At 35.3% G+C, this 11,740-nt stretch overlaps 3 protein-coding genes across 3 annotated transcripts; 1 reads left to right on the top strand and 2 right to left on the bottom strand.

Annotated features, from left to right (window-relative positions):
• Positions 1-3,092: 3,092 nt before the first annotated feature.
• On the top strand, positions 3,093-4,065 carry LOC129569887 (adult cuticle protein 1-like). The gene is made up of 4 exons (XM_055449106.1): positions 3,093-3,210; positions 3,282-3,568; positions 3,639-3,710; positions 3,794-4,065. Exons 1-4 carry the CDS (start codon positions 3,205-3,207, stop codon positions 3,825-3,827), a joined length of 399 nt encoding a protein of 132 aa, XP_055305081.1. The 5' UTR covers positions 3,093-3,204; the 3' UTR covers positions 3,828-4,065.
• LOC129569886 (sodium- and chloride-dependent glycine transporter 1-like) lies at positions 3,844-7,192 on the bottom strand. Its single transcript, XM_055449105.1, has 13 exons — positions 6,895-7,192; positions 6,799-6,818; positions 6,302-6,433; positions 6,079-6,233; positions 5,932-6,020; positions 5,590-5,857; positions 5,419-5,522; positions 5,210-5,322; positions 4,996-5,120; positions 4,795-4,923; positions 4,530-4,730; positions 4,288-4,455; positions 3,844-4,210 (listed from the first exon to the last, which is right to left on the bottom strand). The coding sequence occupies exons 1-13, from the start codon at positions 7,062-7,064 to the stop codon at positions 4,103-4,105; spliced, it is 1,782 nt and encodes a 593-aa protein (XP_055305080.1). The 5' UTR covers positions 7,065-7,192; the 3' UTR covers positions 3,844-4,102.
• A 539-nt stretch (positions 7,193-7,731) lies between these two features.
• Positions 7,732-11,723, bottom strand: LOC129569906 (uncharacterized). Its single transcript, XM_055449138.1, has 16 exons — positions 11,375-11,723; positions 11,179-11,287; positions 10,826-11,079; positions 10,609-10,752; positions 10,434-10,537; positions 10,243-10,366; positions 10,092-10,173; positions 9,901-10,014; positions 9,725-9,816; positions 9,373-9,649; positions 9,196-9,254; positions 8,961-9,122; positions 8,787-8,894; positions 8,625-8,716; positions 8,420-8,549; positions 7,732-8,343 (listed from the first exon to the last, which is right to left on the bottom strand). The coding sequence occupies exons 1-16, from the start codon at positions 11,471-11,473 to the stop codon at positions 8,233-8,235; spliced, it is 2,061 nt and encodes a 686-aa protein (XP_055305113.1). The 5' UTR covers positions 11,474-11,723; the 3' UTR covers positions 7,732-8,232.
• Positions 11,724-11,740: the final 17 nt, after the last annotated feature.

Genomic DNA, 11,740 nt, shown 5'->3' with positions numbered 1-11,740 from the left:
TAACGAAACACAATGTAACTCAATTTAAAATATATGTATATATAAATATATATGCGATATGAAGTGTTTAATATTGTGCGCGGGTACAGACAACAGCAAGAATTTGAAAGTTTCTAACTCGGTTCGACAATTGTTGCGCAAAATATATGCATCTATAATATGTATGTAGTGCATGTGAAAAGAATCGCATTGTTATCGGCTACAGATCCGTAAGCTCAATAGAACTTCTGATTGGGTTATTTTGACACAAACTACCATAAAATCGATGTTATAAGTATCCATAAAATTTACCGGATAATTGAGATTGTAATTATATGCTTAGACTTTTATTGATTTTGGCCTAAAGTTTTAAGGCATTCTACAACAAAGACGTACACTATATTGAACTACAACAAAAGCTTTCAATCAAAATTCAAAACAGTTCATTCTTGTATTTTGTTTAAAATTGTTTGAATAAAATCCTCCTATCTGAAATGAGAGAGGGAGAGAGACATTGACAAATTTGTTAATTTATTTTCATATCGATTTCCCCAGATCAATCGAATTGTAGCGGGTGAAGAAAGCGTATAGCAAAACAATCTAGAAAATGAGTTATGAAAGAGAAACCAAATTCGTTAACAATAAATTTGACATTGACTTCTGGTTCTTGCACATTCCTGGCACGAATCAGACGTGCAGTAAAACATATGCCATATGAAACCGCATAAAACTGCCAGGCCATTATATGAAATGGAATTCCAATCAACTGTTACCATTGCATATTGACAGTATGAATATGTTTGGCTCAAAGTTAACGTGCACGATGGTAGGTGCAATTACTCCTAAAGCGCAACTTTAAGTTATGCAGCGGTACTGTGTATACAGATACACACATATGATTGATTGAATTTTATGATAAATTTTATATTTGAATGCCAGCCTCGATGGGTTATAAATGCGTGCAAGTGAACACTTTTCGTTTAATTCCATTTGTGCAATGCTTCATTATTATGGAAATAACTTCTTTAAGTTTTCGGTTATCTGATATAGGTGCATGGTGCACATATCAAAAATGCAAGTTGATTTTGCCATTTCATAATATGAAACATCAAGTTTTTGTTTTCATTCGTCGTGGAATTAAATTGTAATAATTTGCTAAATCTACGATAGAGTCGACACTGTTGGAAACTTTCAGATCAATATCGCGTGTTTTGGCATTAATTTTTGCTCTACTTGTCTCGGACGCCAGAGGTGTAAACAAAACAAAAATTTTCTTGTGCTTTGAATTTCATTTCCTATCTTCATTGTGTTTAAGCGGAATGCAACATGTAGCTGCACTCAAAGAACACATTAAGGCTGAGCTGTTAACGAGTTGCATTGAAATCATTGAAAAATAAAGTTAATGCATGTTAAATCTGCTCGCTTCCGAAAGGTTAAACTGGGTACCATTGATTGCAAGATTATCTTGAAGAAAATTGCTCTTACACCCTGTAAAAAAGGCCAACACTACAAAAAACATTATGCGAAACTGCTCAGGTGTTTCATCAGACTGCAAACGCACATAAAACAACTTCGTCTTACTTATTAGACGCAATGCATGACGCACAGCTCATACACAGAATGTAAATTTGACTATGAACTTGCATTCAACCTTGTTCACGATTCCACGGATTCAATCCACGGAAAATAAACAACAAGAAAGAGACACAGCAATAAGAAAATTATACGCAAATTGTTTTCCTTCACATTAAACTTGAAAAATGATCTCATTTTTATTATTGCAATATGCAATGGTATCCACGAAAAATGTTACTCGTACATTTGGCTTCTGTGCACGTTTAGTGAACACAAAAAGATGTAGAGCATGATGAAATGACTACACTACTCCGTTGAAGAAGAAAATATACGTTCTCAACTTGTCTATTTCCAGGGAAAAAATACCTCTTCTAATTCGATTTGATGGAAAGAAGGTGGGAGTCTCGAAAAAACAGCATTATTATTACTTTGAAAAAAAAAAAAATGCAAACGAAGAAACGAATTTTGCAGAATACTCAAGTTGAAGATATTTGTCAAGTGGAGAAACCGATGTAAATGAAAAAATGAAAAAAAAATATGTACCCTGCACCATTTTTCTTCATTGTATTTCATATTAAAGCTACATGTTCAAAATTCAGCATTGGTCATTATAATGTGTAAACAAGAGAAAACATATTAAATATCATTGTTTACGGCAAGTGAATGCAATTCGATATACTGTCGACAGCAATATTGTGGTAAGTTATATGATTTTAATTCAATGCATGCGGAGCAAAGACGGAAGTTATCGGTTTAAATCACAGCCTACTCAACAATCTCGAGACAACAAAACCTCAGACAGAGCAGAACATACTTACTTTTTTGGCGCGATCAATGACCTTTTGAAGATCCTTTTTCAACATGCCGATACGAATTGAGATACGAATTTTATAAATATCTCCTCAATGTATCTTACTCAATGGTTGTATAGTTGCGGCTATTTCACACAGTTCCGTATGCATTGTTTTGAACATACCAGAGCACACCGTAATGTTATGCATCTAGAACAGTGTATGCTTTTTATTGGATGTCAAGTATTTGCATACTCGCTGAAATCATATGTATCGCCAGAAAAAAATGCACTAAACAGGTATCGTGTATCGAAATAAGAAAGATAAAAAAGTCAACAAGAAAACTTGAATAGAATTCCGATTGATTATTATTATAGTGACAATTAATAACGTTGGCAGTGATATGAAACAATAACCAACCAACCAGCTAGCCAAACAGCCAGCTAGCCAAACAGCCAGCTAGCCAAACAGCCAGCCAGCCAAGTCAACTGATCGTGAGAGTAGTCAATTTGTGTAATTGTATAAGGAATCATAATCCATATTATATGCACTAATAATACGGACCACGCCTGATGTGAATATATCGACGGAGTAAATAGCAGCAAGAAAAAAGTCGGTATTTATCTCTCTCTCTCCGTCTCTTTCTTTGTTCTCTCGATACCGATTCACCGTTGCTATTGTCACTGAAAATTCCTGTTCTCCCCTTTTTGCTTTCATTTGATAGTAATGCTCTCGTTTAGCTATTTTGCTCCTGTTGATTTCTGTATAAATAGCCCAATCGGATCAATATCAGATCACAATTCACTTGACTCTTAACAGTGCAAAGTGTAGCTAAACAGAAAAAACACAAATATCCAATATGAAGGTAGTTGTGGGTTTGACTTGTGAGAATTTATAGTGTAATCCAATTGATAATTGTTTTTTTCTCGATTTCAGTTCATCATTGCTGTAGTCATGTTGGCGGCCATCGCTAACGCAAGCGTATTGCCTCTTGCATACTCATCACCTTATGCAGTTCCATTGTCGTATGCTCCAGGCATCTCATTGACACAAGGAGTTGCCGGACTCGGCTATGCCGCAGGCCCATTTGCATACAGCTACCCATCAGCCTACAATTTGCCATCAGCCTATAACTTGGGCTCAGTTGCCGTTGCTGCCCCAGTTGCTGCTCCATTCGCTGTTGCCCCAGCCCCAGTTGTTGCTCCAGTTGCTGTCCCAGGAGCGTGAGTATTCTGCCATTCTGCGATCAAGATTAAATATTGTTGATTTCTATCCATTTGTTTGAATTCACAGAAGCTATGTAGCTACCACACGAGGTGCTCAGCACGTGGCTCCCCTTCCAGGCCATATTCAATCAGTTGCATCGTGAGTATTTTCGTACTCTGAACTTTACGTTTAATACCAATCAAAGTTGAATATCACTTAACTTCAATCATTTGCATTTGCAGAAACAACGTCCAACCCGCTCCAGGAACTTTGTAAACAACGAATTCTACCCCGAAATTTCACTTTTTCCCCACCCATCGTCACAGCTTGTTCACAACAAACAATCAACAAGAAGTAAACAGCAGTTTGAAGTATTAAATCTTGTTTATTACTTCAACACACGCGACCTATGAAAAAGTGCAAATTTTAAAAAACAATTCTGTTCTTGTTATATCTGCCCAAAAAACAAATTGTAAATTGAAAACTCAGTAATGGAAAAAAGTACACAACGTAATAAAAAAAAACAAAGTTAAAAACAAAGTGTTTCTATTCTATGGATCGTAGTGTTTCCCAAAATTCCTTATCATTTCCTCCCACGCTTTGCGGTTTCTTTCATCGGCCGGTCCCCAATTGTTGGGTGTAAGTGCTATTCGTATGCGCTGAAATAGCGAATGGCAATGGAGAAGAGAAATTTGAATGAGAACTTCATGCATTTCTATGCTTCGAATTGTGGTACCTTCTTGAATGAGCCATTCATCTTGAACAATTTGTACACAAAGTAAATTGGAATACAAACAATTGATATAAGGCAGCTACTCCACCCTACAGCAATGAGCCATCTTGGGTATTCTATTGAGTTGTATGTGATTTCCGTGTTGAACAAAACAGTGGTTACGAAAATAAACTATATATCCAGAGAAAAGTTATATTGATTGATTGTAATGGTAAGAATTTAATGAAAAAATATTTGACACATACGCTTAAAATGGTCGGTGTAATGTATTTCCAGCAGATCAGCCACCAACCACCTATCGGGCTTCCAATCATAAACTCTATGTCTCGCTTAAAATTTTCGATTCCATATATCCATCCAACGATTATGCATTCACACAAGCAAATCAGAATGACAGAAATTGATGCCGCATACCAATCGAAGAGTTGTAAAATATACATGCCTCCCTAAAACATGGGGAAGTTGTGGATGATTATTTTGAAAATAAAAAAGCATATGCACAAAGTTTACTCTGGTCACAAACAGGATCGAGACAGCAAACATCACGAAACATGACACAAAAGCTACAAGTGATTTATAGGGCCTGAAGCGTGTATATTCGTCGAGCAGTGAAGAAATAATGGCCTCAATTTGCACAAACTAAAATGAAAACATTTCAAAATGAATAAACACCCAATATAAAATTCGCGCTAATAGGTGTTTATAACGTACGACACTGTCCAATCCAAGGAAAAATAGCATCATAAAGAAGAGGATTGCCCAAAACTGTGGAAACGGAAGCATTCCAATCGCTTCGGGGTATGTTATAAACGCCAATGCGGGCCCACCGGTCGCAACTTCCAAAAACGTTCATAGAAAAAGTAAATTTAATAACGGGAAGAAAGTCTAGGATTTAAGAGGCTTAAACTAATATATCAATAGGCACCTGATGAAATGGGTAGTCCAGTCACATGAGACATGAAACCAAGAACTGAAAAGACGACAAATCCCGCAAAAATGCTTGTAGAACAATTCACGATTGGAACGAGAATCGCATCCCTATGAATTGCAAATAAAATAAGAAAAATAAAAAAAAATCACATAAAATATGTTAAAAATCCATCTGAAAAAAAAAATGATGACCTTCTCGATTACCGTTTGCTGTTATTTCGAAAATCATTGTAGCTGGCCATATTTATAATGCCACCCCAACCAGGTCCAAGTGAGAAAAAGATTTGCACTGCCGCATCAGCCCAAACCTTTGAAAATATTTTTTTTTGTTTATTTTAAAGTACATTTTTCAACTTATAATTTAATAAAACTCACTTTCAAATTAGTCAGTTCATGCCATTTTGGCATGATATAGAATTTAATTCCCTCCAATGCACCCGGTAGTGTAATGCCACGGAAAAACAAGATGGTTAGAACGACAAACGGGAAAGTGGCACTGAAATACACCACTTTTCCAACCGATCTTACGCCTTTCATAATGCACAAGTATGTCACAGCCCAAACGAATACATTCGCTGCAAACAATGGCCACACAATACCCCCGATATCACCAATGTTCTCACTTATTTGTAGAATCTCACGACTAGAGAAGTATTATGATGCATTAATAAATGTTCGACACATTTGATCAGACAATCACACGAAAATCAGACTCACTGGAAGAACTCATCGGCTGGTGTTTTGTAAAGTCTTCGATCGAAAGCTGTTATATTACCAATGTGGGTGGGATTCTCAGTGTGTGCTACCTAGTATGAAAGAGTTGGCGCTTTACGCAAAAGAGATCAAACGTAAAAGACAACAAACCTCTAGACAGTGTGGCGTATTCCATGGATTGTTGCAGTGCATCCATGGCAATGTCTTTGCAAAAGACTTGAGAATAAATAGAATCGGGTATGCGATGATCACATTATAATACATCGTACATATAAGATTCACAAGAATAATTGCATAGCCGGCTCCTGTTTTCGAAAATGATTCATTGAAACAACATGAGTACCATAAGTTTGTACTATCAATTGGTCATTACCCTTAAATAGTGGCGCTATACGAAAAATAGTCAAGCATCCGGTATTCGAGAATTGTCCCAAGCACATTTCCATGAAGAATAGGGGGATTCCGCATAGAAATAGCATCAAAAGGTATGGCAATAAGAATGCTCCTGCAAATTGACGCGTAACGTTACTGTTTGTCTGTGAATGTGGTTTTGCTTAGCACTTGAATCGTATACATAATAGTATAGTCCCACTCCACTACAATTATTGTGTGTTTGATTGAAATAAATTAGCTTTATTGGACTTCGGTATTTTGCGGTGACTAAATACGAGTATACATTGGTAATGAACATTTCAATTTGCTTCATGAGACCCATGAAAATGTGTTTTATATACGTTGACATTACACACAAACACTCATGTCCCAATTTATATTATACGTCACAAACAAACCTTTCGCATCACACTGAAAATAAACATCAAACGTGGAATTTTCCACACAAAACCATGTATTATAATGTAATATAATCACCTCCACCGTTGCGGTAGCACCTTTGAAGAAAAATACAGAACGAATTTCATTGAAAAGATTTATCGTTGTGGGAAAACTCATGAAATTGCTACGCACAAGTATGGAAACCGCCAAACGTTACCCGTGCCTATGGCGTAACCTAAGCAGGAGAGTAAAAATTCCGTCTTTGATTTCCACTGCCCTCGATCATTTTCTTTGTCTTTGCTCTTTTGCCGACACGCACTTTCACCATTCAAGCACCTTGGTTTCGTCGTTGAATTATCCATTGGTATTGAGTATACTTTTTTGGGAAAAGAAACTATTTTGACACTACAACCCAAACAATTCGCTGTACCTTTCCAGTTGATTCGAATAATTATGCCAAAGCTCGTTGTGGCAAATCCCAAACCTTCCACTTTGGGATTCAAAATGAGACTAAATTTGAAAATTGTGTTCCAAGAAGATGAACCGATTCTCGTTGAGAATTTACAATGTGGAGAATTGATAAATTAGTCAATGATTTAATCACATCCTATCTCCCTCACTTTGACCATTTTAAAACATAGTGAGGCTGCTGGCCCGGCAAGTTTATGTTGCTTGATCAATTTCTCACAAGATTGCTACGATTTGCGGTGATTCAGAATGGTCTCATTGAATCGCGTTGTGTGCCTTTATCAATAATACTTGCATCTCCCTTTCTCTCTCTCTCTCTCTCAAATGTGAAATTACTGGGGCAAACCATTTTGCATTCTTTTAAACTATGAAGCATAGTTCATACATATATTAAAATTGCATTAAATTGATAAATTATCATAAAAATTGTGTTCAATTGTTGATGCAAAACATTTCAGAGGAGAATGTCTACATGTGATTTTAACTGTGAGTGTAACTTGGGAACTATATAATACGCCGCGGTAATAACGATAGTGTATCAAAAGAAGAGAATTGAAAGAATAGTGTTCAATGAGCTACAATTTATTTCGCTGTTGTGCATACAATTTCTATTCAAACAATTATTATAAAAAACTTTCGAACATACAATACAGAAAGGTTGACATTCAGATACATCGCTTTTAAGTGTTCTACTTAGATTTTTCAATCATAAGACATTATTCTCAAAGAAAAATATCATATGTCGAAAGACTGATTCTCATAGCCTCAAAACATATTCACTGTATAAACAAAAGAAAGATCATTCGTAATAATCATTCTTAACATTCTTAACAGAAAAAAAAAAAATCATAAGACATTACAATTTCTGAGGGCCTATTAACTATTATAAAACTGAACCAAATTGTTCCTGAAAATTTTAGATTTTCCAATAAACTCGAATGTGACTAAAATAAGTTCGATTTGTCAGTTTCTTTAATTCAACCCTTTGCTCTGATTTTCCCTACGTTACTTATTATTTAATTGATCGCATTCGAGGTTCAACGGTAAAGTTCAGAACAAGTGTTACGAATCTTTACCACTTGTCTTCTTTCGCTTGCTCATCAGTGATAAGATGGTTTGACGCATATCTTCGGTGTCTTTGAGCTCTTCTTCAAGTGTTGTTACTTTTACTTCCTGCAATCGACAAAAATGACGACATTAAATGTTAAAAATTGCTTTTGAAAATAATCGAAATAAAGTTCCTACGCACCATTTCTTTATTCTTTTTCGATTCTTGGGCCAGTTTCCGTACGGCTTCCTCATTTTCACCCAAAGATGACTTGATTTGTGATCTCAACGATGTCACTATTGTGTTCAACTTTTCGTTATCACTTCGAAGTCTGTAATAAATTTTGTGTGACAAGCATGAGTATAACAAGATACTTTTTATAGATAGAGGACACTGCGAATCTTACGTTTCAACCGATTTTTGTAGATTCTGACCAAGTTCAGACCATTTCATCGATGTGATTTCCAACTGTAAATTATTACCTTTGACAAGATCGAGCTGCGAACAAATTACAACGTGAATAAATTCTTATTAAAAACCAAACACCACAACGATTTTTCAGCATTACCTCATCGGACACATCTTCATATTTTTTTGTTAATATTTCGATTTTTTGCTTTAGCATAGTGATTTCATTGGTATACAATTCGATGAAATCAGATGTGGGCACTTCAAACTGAATGGAAAAATATATGCAGAAATATTATGGACGTTCATTTGAAGAAAAAAATGGAAATATCACCTTTTCATTTGCGCAGGCAGTTTCGATTTTTTTAAACACATTTTTAACTTTTTCGATTCCGAGTTGCTTACTGAGATCTATGCCTACCGTAGTAGATTTATTGTTTTGTAAAAACAAATGTGGATCGAATAAATTGCTGTCGTTACTCTTTGCCGAAATGATCTGAAAATGGATTTTAATTTGAATGATACCACTATTATCTGGACATTGGATTCTTAAAACTTTTCATACAAACCTCTGAAATCTTCTGCTTTGAAAATCGTTTCATCAACGACAAAGCCAAACAACATTGATCTGAGATTGGTAAAAGGAGAATAAGACGCATGTTATTCGCCATTCTGTTTGACCATTTCAATATGGCATACACAGTACATATTGATCGAGTTCAAAACTATAGAAATTTCTGAATTACCTGTGTTTCCATGCTTAATAGACATTGCAACTAAAAACTGAATATTGGTTTCTTGAAAGAGATTCGACTTGGTTTCAAAAATATTGTTCTCCAGCAATGTAGATAGTGTTGCCAAACATTCCAAATACATATTTATATCGCCTAGGGGCAATTTAAAATAGCTGGAGCTTTCCAATTGGCGTAATGGAGAAAAAATTGAGTCCACCACTTGATTGTTCATCAAGTTCAATTTGTAGTTCTGTGCCAGGACATTGAGCAGCTTGAATAATGGGGCCATCTACAAGCCCACAAAAAAATCAATGGCTCTTAGACAACTGATCAATAGTGATTTTCGTTTAAAAACAATACATACGATAGTGGGATGCCTTTCGTTGCTATAGAGTAACGCCTTTAATGTCTCCTGCATTTCTTCGAGTTCAAAGATGTTTGTACTGATCTTTGCATCTGGAAATAATGAACAATTAGAACAGTATTTAAATATGTGGAAAAATTCCACGCATTGCTATTACAATATATGGGCGAATATACCATTATTGAAAATCGTAGCCAACGTTTCAAGCGCTTGAATGCGGTAAGCGGAATTGCTGAGTCGTTTTATTCCAAAATTTATTACGGTTATGACCAAGCTTTTGAGTGAGTTATCTAAAAAAAATTACGAATAATGAAGAGACAAAACGAAAATTGGACAAACGAAAAAATCAAAATGAACTAATACTTACTTTTGGCTATGGTCACAATTTTGATAATTTCAAATAGAGAATTAACGTGCACTTTGTGGTTATCAGTAACGTTCTCCAAAGTCTAATAAAAAACAAACGCAAAATAATATTACTTAAAAAAACCTCGAGCAAAACAACCAAATCAATTCACCATAATTGCAGCCTGAATTCCAGCACTAAAATCGTATTCTTGAAGAATTTCTTTTGTGTTCGAGCGTTGCGCGATCTCTCGAATGAACTCAATCAAATGCTTCAACAATTTTTCGTCCAAAGATCTAAAAAATTAAGACTTATTTATTTGGCACATTTTATGCAACACTAACATATTATTTTTAAACCTACGGAATGCGATGTAGTTCCTTTGATGTGAATTTCAGAAAATTGCGAACGTCCGAGTCGCGAAGAATATTTCCGCCTTCATTTAAAATCAGATTCATTTTACATGTCTAAAGAAAATCAACAATATAATGTAGTGATATCATAAATAAAAACACATCCATTTTATATCAATACATACCAATATGCCATACGTTTTGAGTGGAATTTTCTTTTGCAAATCAATCAAATTTATTTGCTCTTCCAATATATTCAGCGAAATGGCATTTTTACTGCACAGATTAATCAAAACTGATAAAGCCACATTCTGTAGTTTGTCATTGGACTGTGTGAAAAAAATAGAAGAGATTATAAAATCAAATCAGTTTTTTAAAGACTATCTGTAGTCGTATACTCACTTCGACTGTGTCATCACACAATAGTTTCACGCAGAATTTTATAAGACGCTCAATGTATGGCTGGCATGTTTTGATAACGATACCGAATGAAACGTCTTGAATCAGTTTCAAAACGTATTCATTTCTGGATGGTGTCGACCGCAAGAGAATATCCGTCAAAACGGGCAAAATGGGCAATTTTCTTAATATATCTTGTTCATCTTTCAGTGACAAGATAATTTTTTCTATCAATTCAACCGATTTCCCGAATGGCCCTTGTAAATTGAGATACCGATTATTATTTTTTTCTTATTTGAGTTGTCAATCAAACTGATGTCGCACCGCTCTATGAGCTGCAACCATATCCAACTCACCAGAGTTTGTATCACACTTGTTTATGACCTCATGCAAGATGGTTAACATGAGTGGAATGTCTTGCACTTCTTCGACAAAATCATCGGGTTGACATTTTAAAATGGTTTCCTGGAAGGAAAAACGAGTCCAATGGAGAGATTGTGTCAATTTGATTGAACTTTTTTTTTTAATAAAAAGAAGAATATGAATACTAACCTTCAACAAGCAGTGCAAATGTGCTTCATCTTCGGTGCTAAAACATGTATCGCTGCTTGAAATAGAACTACAAGTAGAATTAAATTTTTTTATCGCCATTTTTGACTGTTTAATTTAATCCGGCAGAATTTTAAGTGAATATTTTACTATCTAGAATCGAATTTAGTCACGATTTCAAGAACAATAACTTTAAATTGGTGTCAAGCGTCTATCTGTCACTCATAAACGGCTACTTTGCGCCTATTTACACTGCGTTCAAACTTTCAAACGAACATTTGCATCGGTATGTGTGTGATTCGGGCTACACTCTCACTATGGGAACGCTGCCCAAAGCAATACATGACTCTTTTCGGGCTAAAGAAAAAT

The sequence above is a fragment of the Sitodiplosis mosellana genome, unplaced genomic scaffold, assembly GCF_009176505.1.
Source record: "Sitodiplosis mosellana isolate CC-2019 unplaced genomic scaffold, AAFC_SMos_1.0 Smas_scaffold_47, whole genome shotgun sequence".
NCBI lineage: Eukaryota > Metazoa > Arthropoda > Insecta > Diptera > Cecidomyiidae > Sitodiplosis > Sitodiplosis mosellana.
Note: the sequence above shows the minus strand (reverse complement) of the source record. Positions and strands in the feature narration are given on the sequence as shown.

What these genes read in the sequence shown, in the direction of transcription:
- LOC129569887 (XM_055449106.1), top strand. An exon ending in CCAGTTGCTGTCCCAGGAGC is followed by an intron (nt 3,569 to 3,638) that starts GTGAGTATTCTG and finishes TTGAATTCACAG; the next exon opens with AAGCTATGTAGCTACCACAC. An exon ending in CATATTCAATCAGTTGCATC is followed by an intron (nt 3,711 to 3,793) that starts GTGAGTATTTTC and finishes TTGCATTTGCAG; the next exon opens with AAACAACGTCCAACCCGCTC.
- LOC129569886 (XM_055449105.1), bottom strand. Translation starts at nt 7,064, where the DNA reads ATGGATAATTCAACGACGAAACCAAGGTGCTTGAATGGTGAAAGTGCG. An exon ending in GTGCTACCGCAACGGTGGAG is followed by an intron (nt 6,434 to 6,798) that starts GTGATTATATTA and finishes GTCAATTTGCAG; the next exon opens with GAGCATTCTTATTGCCATAC. An exon ending in TTACACCGACCATTTTAAGC is followed by an intron (nt 4,456 to 4,529) that starts GTATGTGTCAAA and finishes CTGGATATATAG; the next exon opens with TTTATTTTCGTAACCACTGT.
- LOC129569906 (XM_055449138.1), bottom strand. Translation starts at nt 11,473, where the DNA reads ATGGCGATAAAAAAATTTAATTCTACTTGTAGTTCTATTTCAAGCAGC. An exon ending in ACGAAAGGCATCCCACTATC is followed by an intron (nt 9,650 to 9,724) that starts GTATGTATTGTT and finishes GTGGGCTTGTAG; the next exon opens with ATGGCCCCATTATTCAAGCT. An exon ending in CGAAAAAGAATAAAGAAATG is followed by an intron (nt 8,344 to 8,419) that starts GTGCGTAGGAAC and finishes TGTCGATTGCAG; the next exon opens with GAAGTAAAAGTAACAACACT.